We start from the raw sequence: 15714 nt of genomic DNA, 5'->3' as shown, positions 1-15714 counted from the left end.
AATGACAAAGCTACAGAGAAAACTGAGCCAGAGTCTTGTTTGGGGGAAGCTGACTGGGAAGGAAGCCCTCGTAGAGATGGCATCGCATCTGATGATGGAATAGGAACAGGTGGCAAAGAACAGCTGTGGAAAGAAGTGTCCCGAGACAGAACTGGGCCCAGGGGTTCTGCTCAAACTACTGCACCAACCATGGACAGTACATGCAGTAAACAGCAAACCCCTACTCAGATCTAGCCTATGGACAGGACCTTCTCCACACTTGAGTGGAGAGAGGCAACTGACTCTGACACAAACTCTGGTGCCCCATATTTGACCACTTCTCCTTGGTGGGGAGGCCTGGTGGCACTCCGAGAAAGAATAAGCCGGCTACCAAGATGAGACTTGATAGCCTATGACCATATAGTGGGGGTGGAGTTCCCCCTAGGTCACTGACACAGGGGAGGGGAATAGGGGTGAAAGCTGGAAGGAGGGAGGAATGGGAGGATACAAGGGATGGGATAACAATGGAGGTGTAATCTGAATAAATTAATTAAATAAAAAAAAAAGAAAAGAAAAAAATGTCCCGAGAAGATGGAGCAGGAAGTGCAAAGTCCCTTTAGGCCTGAGCCCTCCCCCGCCCCAAAAAAAACCCTCTACCAGCTTGCCCAGAGCTCTGTGAGTGAGGGAGAGTGGTAGGCAGCGACTGCAGGGACATAGGTAGGGACTAGAAGCTGTAGGAACACTGTAAGGGCTTGATTTTAAGTGGGATGGGAAGTTCCATGACAGGGCACCAAATACAGACTGACACAGAGCTCTAACTGTCTAGTCTGTTGCTGTTGTTCTTAAAAAAATTTTTTAATGGGCTTTTTGGACTAGACCATGAGGAAAGGAAAGGTGTGGTGGTCAGTGTGTGTGTGTGTGTGTGTGTGTGTGTGTGTGTGTGTGTGCGCGTGTGCGTGTGTGTGCGCGCGCGCGTGTGTGTGCACTTATATGCATAAGTGCTTAGGGAGTAGAGAAATGATGTTAGATTCCCTAGGGCTGGACTTACAAGTGGCTTTGAGCCACCTGATGGGGGTGCTGGGAACTGAATTTGGATCCTCTGCAAGAGCAGCAAGCACTCTTAACCACTGAGCCAGTTCTCTAGCCTGAGATGGTGGTGGTGGTGGTGGTGGTGGTGGTGGTGATGATGGTGGTGGTGGTGATGATGGTGGTGGTGGTAATGGTGGTGGTGGTGATGATGGTGGTGGTGGTGATGATGGTGGTGGTGGTGATGGTGATGGTGGTGGTGGTAATGGTGGCGGTGGTGGTAATGGTGGCGGTGGTGGTGATGATGGTGGTGGTAATGATGATGGTGACTGTGATTTTTACAATTGTCTGTGGATAGGTTGACCAGGGGTTGGTTGTTCTGATCTGGAGCCCAGTAGTAGACAGATGTAGTCTGCAACTGTTAGCTAATAATGCAGAGGAACAGTGAGGTATGATGGGAGGAGGGCAGAGACAGAGTGGAGAAGCCCCAGCCTCAGCAGCATTTTCAGATCCTAAGGAGGAGAGAGAGTCCAGAAAAAAACACTAGGAAGAAACACCCTGAGGAGTAGAAGTGAGTCAGGAAAGGAAGGAATGAGTGATAAATGGGCCAGCTACGGTTGAAAGTCTGAGTTGGCCAGGGAATTTAGCAGCATAGGTATCCCACAAAATAGTCTCAGAATTTAGGGAGCATATTAAGGATGCAAGGTTGGGAGCTAGAGAGATGCTCAGCAGTTAAGAGCACCTGCTGCTCTCACAGAGGTCTTAAGTTTGGGTCCCAGCACCAAATGGTGGCTCACAAACATTCAGAACTTCAGATCTCAAGTTCCCAGTGACCTAATGCCCTCTTCTGTCCTTTGTGGGCACCACACACATGCATGTGGTGCATATATATTCACACAGGGAATACACTTATACACATAAAATACACAAATAAACTTAAAGAGAGAAAAGAAATCAAGTTCCAACCATGTATGGTGGGATGTGGCCATAGCCTCAGCCCTGGGGAGCAGTGAAGGGAAGGCCACTTGCTCCCCCAAGCTGGGACCAGCCTGGGCAACAGACTCCTTACCTTAAGCAAAACCAACCCAAATTCTCTTTCCCGAACCCAGACACAGTAAGCCTGTCAACAGACCACAGTTCTGATTAAGTGGCCCGAGTTTGAGAAAAGCTGCACATAAGCACTATAAAGTTGCTTTCAGCCTCATTTAAAGAGATGAGTGAGGTCCTTTTTATCTTTTAATGAGGCAAGATAGAAGGTTTTCTCATTATCTGTCAGGACAGTTTTTAAGGCCTGGAATTTGGAATGGAATTTATCTCATCCTTTAGATGAGTCTTAAAGGAAATAGGCCTATCTCTTCTGTATTATACATCTAACTTTTTGCTTTAAAGTAAAGTGATAAGTTTTGAAGGCAAAGCATGTTTGTTTAAAAGGGAGAAATTAACGTAATGTCGGTGACATGTAAGGCAAGAAGCACATTCTTATATAAGCCCAATAATATGGAAATTGTACCGCAAAGCAGGATGTGTTCTCCTTATACCGAAAGCTCAATAAAAGCCTAATGAAGAACCTAATAGAAATTCCTCTACCACACACATCAAGGTTAGTGAGAGAGGCTCATGAATATAAGAGATAGAGCTGATGGCTGCTGACTTGCCTTCTCCTTCAACCAAAATTTGCACTTCTAAAAAGCAGGACGATGAAGTCTGGCAGTGGTGGAGCACACCTTTAATCCCAGTGCTCGGGAGGCAAAGGCAAGTGATCTCTGTGAGTTCCAGGACAGCCAAGGCTACACAAAGGAACCCTGTCTCAAAAAACCAAAACCACAATCAAAACAAAACAAAAAGCAGGAAGATGGGCAAAGTGTTCACAGCCTGGATCCACACTGTGTGTGAAAATGTATGATGACTAGGTGGCTGTCTTGAACTGTCTATTATTATTATTATTATTATTATTATTATTATTATTATTATTATCATCAGCAGCAGCAGCAGTAGTAGTAGTAATTGTTTTGTTGTAGTAGTTTGAGTCAGTATGTCTCTGTGTAGCCCTGGATGGCCTGGAACTCACAAAGATGCACCAGCCTCTGCCTTCCAAGTGCTGGGACTAAAGGCATGTGTTAACACATCTGGCAAGACTGTCAATTTGATACACTCCAGAATTACCTGGGCAGAGAGTCTTAGTGAGGAATTATCCACATCAAGTTGGCCTGTGGACATGTGTCTTAGGTACTTTCTTATTGTTACAATATGACACCCTGACCAAAGCAACTTACGGAAGAAAGAGTTTATTTGGGGCGTACAGTTCCAGGGTACTGTTGTCCATGATCACCATGGCAAGAAGTATGGCAGCAGGCACATGGGCTTGGCGGGAGAGTGGAGCTGAGAGCTCCCATCTTGAGATACAACCACAGATAAAGAGAGACTTAGAATGGTGCACGCCTTTTAAAACCTCAAAGCTTGCCCCCTCCAACACACCTCAAAGCCACACACTTCCTCCAACAAGGCCACACCTCCCAATCCTTCCCAAACGGTTCAACCAACGTGGAGCCAAGCATGCAAGCATATGAGTCCATGGGGGTCATTCTCATCCAAACCACCACATTGTGTCTGGGGAGATTGGCTTTGACATGACTAGCTGCTAGAGTTCTTTGAAATGATGGGCTGTGGCCTGGAGTTACAAGCCAAACAGCCTCTCTCAAAGTTGCTTTTGGAAGTCAAGATTTTTTTTTTTTTATCATGATAACAGAAATGACACTAGGTGTGACAACGGGAAAGCAGCTGGCTGATGCTTGGGGCCTGTCAGTGAGCTGTGGTAGATGCCCTAATGTGAGCGCATTACACTGTCTCACTCATTCCTGCCTGCAGTTGATGGAGGATGTAGTAAGTGCTGCGCGCATGCCAACGATATTTCTGCAATACCTTCTACCATACGCCCCCTTCCTAATCTATACAGAGGAAATGAAAATCAGGGCAATACCATGCAACAAATGTCTCCATTTCCTTTGAAGGACTAGGAAGGGACATTCGTGGTAGCCAGGGGAAAGCAACAGTTTCCCCAGGATTGATCACACCATCATTTCCTAAATTACACATGAATAGTGCAGTGGTATTAAGGCATATTATCTCTTGTGGTGACAGTTAACCATATTCATCTTCTCTAAGCCCCCGCTGGAACCGGGAACCGTGTTGTATGAAGCCGAGCTCTCACAGTTCGCTGAAGACATCAGGAAATGGAAGGACAGATACGTTGTGGTTAAGAATGATTTTGCTGTGGAAAGCTATGAGAACAAAGAGGTAAGACATGCTCCTGTTAGCACCAGTTCTCGCAGTATTTTTTTTTGCTTTCGTTTTGTTTTGTTTTATTTTTTTTCAAGACAGGGTTTCTCTGTGTAACAGCCCTCGCTGTCCTGGAACTCTCTTTGTAGACCAGGCTGGCCTTGAACTCACAGAGATCCGCCTGCCTCTGCCTCCCGAGTGCTGGGATTAAAGGCGTGCGCCACCACCGCCCGGCTCTTGTGGTACTCTTAAAGCATTGTCCGTGTCTTACATCGACCAGAATGGGCAGTAGCTGGCTAAGCAGACGCTGCAGTCTAGGGAGCAGACAGGCTTGGCGACAGTGACGGAAGATGAGCGTGGGGCTTGGTGTCCGGTGTAGGAGCTTTTTCAGTCATCATTCATTCAACCCCAAGGCTCCTGGCGGCCACTGGCTTGCCGCTCTTCCTCTGCTCTTGAGTGTCACATGTGAGGCATGGCTGAAGAGTTGTTGTCAGTATGACAGCGGCTGCATTCGCAGGCTTTCCTACAAACTTAGAGCACTCTGAATGCGTCATTCCACCTAGACTTTGGGATTTTTATTTAGTTAGACTTTTTCCTGATTGTCTTGACTTCACCAAGTGGGAAAAAAAAATGAGCTTGGGTGCTTAAAGCGTCTATACCTAGAGGCCTTCAGGTTTTACTGTTTCTGCTTCCCTCCCTCTGTAGAGGCTGCGTTCAGCTAGAGCAGAAAGGACACCGGGCAGTGAATTTGGAAAGCTAAGGTTCAGTCAAGTTGTGTCGCTAATTAGAAGTAATTAGAAGGACTTACCTGTCTCCAGGTCTCAGCTGAACCGAGGAATGACTCAAATGGTCCCAGGCGACCCTTGTGACCTCACACCATACACATTTCTCATCCGGATGCGTTCTCAAGTACCCTTTGAAATGCTTACCATATTAGAATTTCATTCCACCCTTAGCCCACACTCCCAGTTGAACAACGGCAACAAATTATCATAGACGTTTCACAGATGTGCTGCAATGTCCCCTTACAAGGCTGAGGAGAGGTGGGGCATCTCAGTAACATTACCGGGCTTTGAATTACATCTTTGACAGTTCCTTTAGCTACCTTATGCATCTCCTGCATCTCCTCTAGTCTCAGCTTTCTCTTCTTCAGGCTGGCAAGTGTAACTCCTCGGAGTGAAAGTAAATAAGTGCGTTGAAGCGCTGAGCATCCGAGCATCCGGCCCATGGTTTAGTCCAGGACAGAGCAATTGTTGATATGATTGCTACTAATGAGCTGGGAGATCTTGTTATTAGATTTATTGAGTTTTTTTCCCCACTTTTGACAGTAAATTAAATTTCTTTGTGAATTAAATTTTGGTGATTTTTTCCTTCATTTTTTTATTTTTACTTTTAAAGATGCTCTCCCTTAATTAGAAATTTATTCTTTCTTTCCTTTGCTCATTATTTTCAACTAATTTATTTAAGTTATAAAGATAGGATGAGTAAGTTTGAAAATGGTGAAATATTTCTAACAGCCACCTGGGTATTGAAATGAAAAGTCTATGTGGTTTATGGTCATTGTTTGACATTATAGAAAGGTCCTTTTTGTTAATTTATCAAAGTTTTTTTTTAAATCACATGTAAGAGTTAGATATTAACTGTTTATAAATGCCTTGTTATCTTATTAAAAGTCCAACAACTGCTGTTGAGCACAGGGACATCAGAGTGTTCTCATTTCATAGTCCATCCCAAATTCCCTCACGTTTCCTGGGGACCTGACAGATACGAGGATGTGTCTGGAGTCTGTCCCTCACCGCTGGGTCATTGCACTTTAATTGACCTCAGTGAGTTTTAGGTTCTCACTTGTAAAATGGAGATAATGCCGTGGTGCTGTTTGAAGATCAAATGACAGGATGTGCATAGACGCTTATTAGGACCCCAGACAAAGTTCACAGTTGAGTCCTGTCTGAATCACACCACTTCACACCTATCTCAACATCACATGAAGACAGGTTGTCCTGCTATGCTCTGGGTGCCAGTGTGTTTAAGCAGCTGGCCAGTGCTTCTTCCAAGTGGTAAGACGGTTCCTTAGCACTCTGAGTGTCTGTTTTGTTCTGGCCTCTCCAGGCACCGTCTTACAGATGGAGACTGTGTTATTGCTATTTTGAGTTTGTTGCCCAGATCAATGTTATTTTAGTTATTCCCAAAGGCACACTTCAGAGTTTGGGTCCCACAGTTTCTTGGTTTCAATTCTCAACTTGCCCCCAAGTTGCCACTTTCAATAATTTGCCTTGACAGTCAGCTTGTCCGTTGGACACCCATCGGATGCACACGTTTGCACTGCGTCTCATTTGTTTGTCCCTGGGGCGTGTCGGCACAGGCACTTAGCGGGGCACTGGATGTCATTCGGGTTTCTCAGACAGCAAAATGTCTTATCTGCCAGCCAGAATGTCCTCTGATGTCATAAAACTGCACTTCTATTCTGATGACTCCACTGTAGAAAATCCAGTCACATTTCAGGGCAATGATTGCACATTTTATTATGGTAACATTTTTTGTGTTTTTGCTGAAACTCCATAGTAACTATTATTGTAGTTACACGTTCCACAGTTTGGCTCAGTATCATATGCCCACGCCAGCTGAGTACTTTGTGCAGTGTGTCTTTCTCTCTCTCCTCTCTCCTCTCTCCTCTCTCCTCTCTCTTCTCTCTCTCTCTCTCCCTCTCTCCCCCCTTCCCCCCCCCCCACACACACACAGAGAAAGAGAGAAGATTGCCAAGCTTTTGGTTATCAGGATGAGCCAGAGACATCAGCATCTGAAATGGACCATTAGATGCTACTGATATTCTGTCCTTCTGTTTAAGAACACACCTCCTGGGAATCTCCCTGAGATTAGAGGTTTTGGTTTCCCATGCTGGGAATGACCATCAAACAGAAGTAAAAACATACCACCTTGTAAGCAGCAAGAATGAAAACCAAAAGAAAAAAAGAAAAAAAAAGTAAATAAATGACATAGCATGGTGACGACACTGGGTATATGTGTCTGGACTTGTTTGTTTTTTTTTAAAAAATATTTCTAACATTTTCCAAAAATATATATTGGGGGAAATCATTCATTCCTCCCTTTTCTTCTCAGGCCTATCAGAGAGGAGCTGTTCCTAAAAGCAGGATTCTTCCAGCAGGCGGCAAGGTGTTAACCTCAGAAGAGGAATATAGCCTCTTATCTGATAAGCATTTCCCAGACCCCACTGGTGAGTCGCTCTGTCTTTTTCTAAAGTTACTTTGTATAGCTAGACAAGCAGCCCTCAAAGAGGGAGAACGGTCCCCTTCCAGGGCCAGTTGGTGGTAGCTGAAGACTTGGAAGATGTTTGCTGTAGACGATGCTGTTAAACAACCCACAGTACACAGGGTGACCGTGACCATAAGAGATGAGTGGTTTAAGGTGCCAGTAATGCCAGGGTGGAGAAACCCGGTGCTGATTCCTTACACTCCACCATCAGCTGGAAACTGGAATTACTTTACTCTGAGTCCACATTATACTGTTCCCGTTACCTCCCGTCCACTCAGTCACCCAGGCAGCTGCTGCGTTCCTGGCACATGGAGTGTGGTGTTCTTGGTCGGGTGTCTTGGAGCTTCAGGGCTACGCTGTAGACTTTAATAACGACACTCAAGACAGCAGAAACGAACAGGTTAGGCATCCCGGGGGACATGTACGATTTCGTTTCTCAGTAAGCAGCTCTTGATTTGTTAGGGATCATCATCTAAATACATAAAATAAAGGTTACAGGGACTCATAGCTACTGAGTCAAAGAGAGCATTGCCTCTGTTCACCAGTCTATAAATAACCGCGCGGAGTGCTGCTGCCGAGAGCATTGGCCTGAGAGCTGGGGAGCTGCAGCTCCCCACTGTGCCACGTAGGGAATGCTTTCAGGGTAGCGGGCTCTGAGCATCTATGGTTTCTGTTCCTTCTGCTTTAACATGGAGCTTTGAACTTGAAAAATTTGGGAGAATCTTGCCAGCTTTAAAATTCTATGGTTCCTATTCATTTTACTTATTTTTATGTAGAGAAGATGATGGGACTGTATAGGCTAAATAGGGCATTTCATAGGAATTCATGAACTGTGCATAATGTAATAACTCCCTCCGTGCTGGTAAATCACAGCACACATTCATCACCTGCCTCCTTGAAGACAGCCTTGGATCTTATTAATGGGCACCATCATTTCATTAGAATTTATGGAGAACTATATAATCATTCTATTGGTTGTTATTCTGGTGTAGATTGCTTAGTGTGGTGCTTTAATAATACAATTATAGGTAGTACATGGACCATAAACCTGGATTATCAAATTATTACTAAATAATTCAGGCTGAAGCAATGTTTTATGTGCCTAGTAACTAGTATTATACATGATATTTTCTTCCAACATCTACCGATCTGCCATGTTGGCTGTGTACCTGCAGCTGAAAATAGGAATACCAGTGTGTTGGCATTGGAGAGTCTTTCCAGAACTTCGCAATGTAATCTGCCAGAACAGATGATGCTCTTATGGATTTATTGATGAGATCATATCAGAAGGAATGAGAGGCACAGGGCCTGTGTGACTCACACCGAGATAGCCCAGGGCTTCACACACAGCATTTCCATGACTATTTTTATTGTATGTTGCGGCCTGATGAGTTTTAAATATAGAATATTCCACAGTAGACCATTTGTGCATTTCAACTCAGGAAAAAAAAAAAACGGAGATGGATGGAATCTAGAAAATTGTTATGGGAGGTTTATCGAGCGGTAGCTAGAGGCTAATTTTGAATTTTGGGGGGACTGTTGAAGCTTTTGAGTATAGAGAGACAGTGTTACTTTCTGTTGTTTGTATAAAATCAGGATGTCTTGGAAAGGGCACGAAGACTTTGCTTCAGAAGCCACATTAATCAGCCCTATCCCGTGGTGCTACTTTCTACCCAAAAGAACAAATTTAAACACATAAAAATGGGAGGGATTGACTTCGGTTGAGGAAAGCACTGGAGCCTAATGGGTAATTATATATGTCTTTTGTGGAATGTTCAGCCAGGGTGATTGGTCAAAAGTGTCCCCGCTCTTCACTACGGTGAGTCATGTATTTGGCACTTCATGGGTTGGAGTCTGGTTTGCTGAACACAATGTAATTCAAGTTAAATGTGCAAGGCGTTATTATCCTCTTACAAACATTTGAGTGTGCCCCAGGGTTAGCGTGGCTCGTCTTCCTTTCTCCTCTTTCATTTCTAGGCTTGGGCACTTATTAGCACCTACTATTCTAACAACAACATGGGTGCCGCGGATAGTGTGAAGGAGGAAGGGGAGGAAGAGGAGGATGCAGTTTCTTTTTTTGTTTTTTTTCTGGTTTTTTTTTTCAAGACAAGGTTTCTCTGTGTGTAGTCCTGGCTGTCCTGGACTCACTTAGTAGACCAGGCTGGCCTCGAACTCACAGAGATCTGCCTGCCTCTGCCTCCCAAGGGCTGGGATTAAAGGTGTGCATCACCATGCATGGCCTGGGGTATGGCTTCCAAGACAGACATGGTTTCACACGAATTTCTAACATTTGATTTTGAAGAAATAGTTAACCATTTTAGTGTGTATGTCTGTGTGTATGTGTGTGTATGTGTGTGTGTCTAGAATTGAGCCCAGATATTGGGTAACTACTCTGCAACCTCCAAGCGACAGTGACAGAAAATGAGTGTGGGGCTAGGTGTCTGGTGTAGGAGCTTCTAAATTTTTTCCAGACCAGCAGAGCAGACCAGCTCATTCAGTTGAATGTCTTCGAGGCTCTACAACTCTGCTGTGGGCTGCGGATACAAAGATATGTCAGAAGTGGTCTCCGTCCTCTGGGAGCCACTGTTCAGGGAAGGGTGTACCCTTAAGAATCAAGAAGCAGGGCTCATCTACCCCCCCTTCATCTCCAGGGGGTACCAGGCAGGGAAATCCGCCACTGCCATATTTTAGGAGAACATAGAGAATGCAGAGTTCCGTATCCATGGCAGGTGCCAGCGAAGGCTTCCCAGAAAAGGAGACTTTTAAACCACCCCATAAAGGGAGAAATGGTTTTTTTCTAAAATAGCATGATGGAAAAAGAAGGAAGGTGATAAGGATTATGGGAATAACTTCAGGTTGTGGGATGGATGGACATCGTTTGGAGGGATACAGACAGACCAAGAGGAGAGGGGAGCCAAACATGCGTCTGTTTAGCAGGGAGATGGAAGGCTGGCAAAGGAAGCCATAAGGTATAATAGAATATTTAAAAAAAAAAAAAAGGCATGATGAGAACCAGGAGAGATGCACTCAGTGCGAGGAACTGTTGTCCAAAGAACAGGTTGCCAGCAGCAGCCACAAGTGTTACAGGTGAGATTAAAGAAACACTTATCTATAGTGAGTAGATAAACCATGGGCTGCTGGCCAGGATGGCACTAGTGACTTCAGTCATTGGGTTCAGGAGCTGGAGGGGCGGGGAACGGACTGAAGTAAGAATAGGAATAGACTGTGAGGTCAGCAGATGCTGCTCAGCTTTGCCGTGGAGGAAGAAACCTGGGGAACCGGAGCCTGCAAGGAGCAAGGGAGCTCCACAGGGACATGAGAAGGGAGCCCCGTGTGTGTGCGTGGCTTTGGAGATGCGCTTGACAGTAGGCAGGTGAGGAAGATGTGCTGCCTGTCTGTGTCTCTCCCTGGAGAGGCATACTCTATACCTGCGGGAAGAAAGGCTGTGTTGGCAGCATGTTGAAGGGGCTATGAACCCATTTCCCTCCCACCTCGCTACCTGTGGCTGCTGCAGATACTGTTGCACATTGAAATATGTACTTAAGACACGAGACTCGTGCCTAGAAACAACCCGTGTTTCCACTATTTCTCCAGCTCCCAGTGAGAAGAGCTCTCAGCCCTTTGTGGTCCTGCCCAAGGCATTCCCGGTGTACCTGTGGCAGCCGTACCTCAGGCATGGCTACTTCTGTTTCCACGAGGCCGCGGAACAGCAGAAGTTCAGCGCTCTTCTGAATGACTGCATCAGACACCTGAACCACGGTAGGCTCAGCTGCTCTCTTCCCCCGATGGCCACTTTTCTTCCGGACTGCCTTGGTCAGTCATCCGCTACCATAATTCTTAGAGCCCCAGAGGGCATTGTCCTAGGGAGGGAAAGGTGGGCGCGGGCAGTGAATTTTGAGCACAGGGAGCCTGGAGTGTCAGTGGAGCATAGAGCAGTTACTTGATGGCTGGTTCGGGCCAGCTCTAAGCTGTTCTCTGGTGAGCCATTATCCTGCCCATTCTGTTATTCCTATGATTCCCCCTGCTCCTTTCTCCTGCTGTTTTTATTTTGTTGGTTTGTCCATTTTGGAGGATTGTTTGGTTTTGAATACAGGGTCTTGCTATGTAATACTAGCTGTGCAGCCCAGGTTGGTCTTGAACTCATAGTGAACCTCCTGCCTCAGGCTCTCGAGCACCGGGGTTATGAGCATGTGCCACCGTGCCCAGCTTCCCTGGTGTTTTTAATTATATGCCAGCAAGAATGTGCCAATTGACCCTGGCTGGCCCTAGTCTTTACATCACTTCTCATTTATTTCCTCGTTTATTTCTGTGTAACAGTTACTCAGTAAAGATCAGTGGCACGGTTCACTGTAATCTAATATTTGTTTTTCAATTAGCGGTCCTCTTGCTTAGCCTCCTATCGCTGTAACGAAGGAAGTTTATGTTGGCTTACATTTTGGAGGTTGCTGCATGTAGTTAGTTGGTCCTGTTGCTCTGGGCCTATGATAGGGCTGCACGTCTCAGCAAGAGGGAAGCAAGAGGGAGGAGGCGGCTAGGGGCCCATAATCTACTTCAAGGGCCGGTCCTCAATCATCTTCAAGTGTTTCCACCACACTGCATCCCTTTCAAGATTCTACCACAAGCACAAAGCAGGGGACCAAGCCTTTCACATGCTGCCCTTAGGAGGACTTCACCTAACCCACAGAGGCAGTTCTTAAAAGTTGAAGGGAAAACCCGATTAAAGTCTGGTAGCTTGGTGGTCATGAGTGCTTGCTACACTCACAGAGAACTAGAGGGCAGTTCCTAGCACCCACGTCAGGTAGCTCACAACTGCCTGTAATATCAGCTCCAGGGAGATCTGATACCCTTCTCTGGCCACGGTGGACACCGGCATTCATGTGAGCATACTCAACACACATAATTTAAAAGAAAACTAATTCTCCCCCCGCCCCCAACAAGGTTTCTCTATGTAGCCTTGGCTGTCCTGCACTTGCTCTGTAGACCAGGCTGGCTTCGAACTCACAGAGATCCGCCTGCCTCGGCCCCAGCCACCACCCTCCAGCCCCTACCCCCCCCCCCCAGTGTTGGCATTAAAAGCGTTGAGTCATCACGCCTGGCTAAGAAAACTAACCTTACATTTTAACTAAAACACAGGAACTTGGTTTCTACCCTCAGTCTGAGTCACTGTGACTGGTGGGAGGAAGTGTTTGCTTTTCTGACAAACTAAGAAGTCTTGTTACTGGGCACACTCAGAGTGGCACTGCTTTAGATAGCATTATTTTGCTTCTAGGTATGGATTTACTCATTCATCTATGAGTAAATAAAAATTTTTAAAGGATTTTTTTTTTATTCCAGTGTGTCATTTGTGACATTTTTATATGGATGTATGCTTGTCTGGGCTTGCAGGTGACTGAACTTTGTGTTCCTTGGCACTTGGAAAGGCAGGCAGTCAAATGTCACAGAAGAGGCTTGGTCTGTGCCAGCCCTGTATGGCTGTAGAGTAATGAAGCACAGGAAGTTCCTCTCTTTTGCAGCCCAAATGCAAACAGGATGGAAGAACAAGTACACCCACAAGTTCTAATTCGACAGCTGGCAAAGCTAATGCATTACAGAGTAACGAGAAGACATTGCCAAGAGAAGTGTGTACAGACGCTCCCAGCCCTGAAATAGCTCAACTGCAGAATCTTCCAGATCATGATGGTGCAAAAGTGGTTCCCATCTGGGATGGCTATGTGCAGTGTGATGCTCCCCCTTGATGTGTAACAAGAGCTCTCTCTCTCTGCTGTGTTGCATTTTGTGGTTTGTGGCTTTGCAGTTGACCAGCCTACAAAACGCCCACCTGTCACTGTAGGGGGGTGGGGGGAGAATCCAATACTTTATTGTAAAACTGGCTTTGCAGCAGATGATTTTACACAACTGTAGGGTTAGGTATGTGTTTGAGCATGTTTAAGGCATTTTCTTTTTCTTTCCTTCTCTCTCTCTCTCTCTCTCTCTCTCTCTCTCTCTCTCTCTCTCTCTCTCCTCTCCTTTCTTTTCTTTTTCCTGAGATAGTGTTTCTTTGTGTAGCCTTGGCTGTTCTGGAACTCACTTTGTAGACCAGACTGGCCTTGAACTAATTCACAGAGATCCATCTGCCTCTGCCTCCTCAGTGCTTGGATTAAAGCTGTGTGTCACCACCGCATGGCTATATTAGATGCATTTTCAAATTATGGTGCACATGATGTAAGTCAACAAGCATTTGTCCATGTGTAGTGCTGAGGACATGCTAAGTAAGCACTTTGTCAAATACTGAGCCATACCTCCAGCCTTGTACAGAATTTTAAGTTTGTTTTGTGGGGGAGGCCTCTGAACACATTAGTTTTGAGCTGAGTCACAGTAAAAAAGTACCCCACCACACACACTGCAGCTAATTTTATCGTACACCTATTTTCATGTTTGGAGATTTCCTTGAAACTATCAGTTTCATGGAGTGACAGTTACTGGTGCTACAACTCAGCCAGTTCTTGGTATATATGTATGCATGCATGTATATATGTATTTTTGTATGTGTTTGTGTGTATGTATATGCATACATGTATATATGTATGCACACATGCATGAATATATATATGTATGTATGTATATGGGTGTGCATGTATGTGTACACATGCCGTGGCATGCATATGGAGATGAGATAATAATTTTGGGAATTTGTTCTTTCCTCCTACTGTGCAGGTTCTGAGGATCAAACTCATTTTGTCAGGCTTGGCAGCAAGCGCCATTACTGGCGAGCCCTCTTGCCAGTTCCTAATTCTGGGTTTAAACGTGTGTGTCAGTGGAAGCTAATAAAAGATGCAACTCTGTTTTGCTACACCAGCTCCGAGGAACATAATCCTGTCTCTTAACTAGAGCCTTTATGGAAACGATTCCCTTGTGAATATCATGCCTTGTGTCTTTAGTGTGTGAGAGACAGAAACTTGCCTGCCATTGACTCAGTTTTCAATATACTTAGAACCTCTGTACTTTGGGGTCTTGGTCTAGTGAGAGCACATGGCTGGCATAGAACCCAAGAAATACAAAGTTGCGCTGAACAGAGGATGTGCTCTGCCCAGTTAAAGGGACTCGCTGCATTCCCCATTCCTTGTACATAATAGGAATTTCTCTGAGGAGTTTTGGATGGTGTGTAGTCTGCATTTAGACACCATTTATGGAAGATCTCAGTCCGTTCAGAAGCCAGCTCTGCTCTCTGGGATGTTGTCAAGACATGAAGACAATGGAGTCTAGTTATATTTCCCTGGACTCTTCAAACCAAAGAGCATTTGTTCGCCCATTGAGTCTTTCTGCAGACAACTGGGCATAGGCCATCACGGCACCACAGAGAGCAGTCCTTGGTTGTTGCACACCAATGAGCTCATGGGGTTTTCCCATCTTGCCCCACCCCCTGGTTTTTCCCCCCCTTGTATTTGATGGCACAATGTACCACTGTCTTTACTGAAGCAGTTTTTCTGTCCCAAGCCTCTACCTATTATTCATTGTGTGGCCTTGAATAAGCTATTAAGAGGCTCTCTCGCGCTGCCAGTTCACTGTAGCTGCCAGAGTTGTTCAGAAAGGGCTAGAAAATACTGCCTGTGACTAGGGCCTGAGACTCTGAAGGGGCTTCTGCCACTCTTGCCTTCTGCCTCAAGCAAGCAGAAGGGACTCAGTCTGCTATTGTCACTGCTCCATTGGCTCTCAGGCCACTGTACAGCCCCATTGAGGACGGGGTCCTAGATGTTTGAGTCCGTGAAGTCAGCCACTGTCGGTCCCACTTGGGTTTTCTTAAGATACATCCCCTAGTGCTCAGGCCAACAAGAGCCCAGCCCGCTTGTCCCAAAAATGTACAAATTGTTCTACGTATTCATATCCATTCATTCGGAATCCAGAAGCACTTCTGTTGTACTTAAGAGGTGTATGTATTTCCTCTCAAAGCTTGACAGAGGTCCCGTCACTAGCCTCTTCTTACATAGTATGGCTGTCTGCAGATGGATGAGGACAAGTGGAGAGATCCGCGGTCCTTCGCTCTTCAGGAGCAGGGAGCAGCCACTAGGATTGTTTTCACTAAGGAGCTCCAAGTGTGCTGGGTAAACGTAAGACGGCCTCACAAGATAGATCTTTGTAGACCGTCGCATCCCAACTCAGTTCTCACGTGGCATCTGTGTACAGTAG

General features: G+C 45.6%; 1 protein-coding gene across 1 annotated transcript in view; it reads left to right on the top strand.

Moving 5' to 3' along the window:
• The window catches only part of NIBAN1 (niban apoptosis regulator 1), a 154284-nt gene that overhangs the window by 69637 nt on the left and 68933 nt on the right, over positions 1-15714 (top strand). The window contains exons 3-5 of the mRNA XM_084782130.1: positions 4168-4299; positions 7399-7513; positions 11146-11310. Of these exons, the coding sequence (XP_084638256.1) occupies positions 4168-4299; positions 7399-7513; positions 11146-11310 (412 nt within the window). The remainder of the gene's footprint in view (positions 1-4167; positions 4300-7398; positions 7514-11145; positions 11311-15714) is intronic.

This window comes from Acomys minous (genome assembly GCF_964271855.1).
Source record: "Acomys minous genome assembly, chromosome: 1".
Taxonomy (NCBI): Eukaryota; Metazoa; Chordata; class Mammalia; order Rodentia; family Muridae; genus Acomys; species Acomys minous.
Note: the sequence above shows the minus strand (reverse complement) of the source record. Positions and strands in the feature narration are given on the sequence as shown.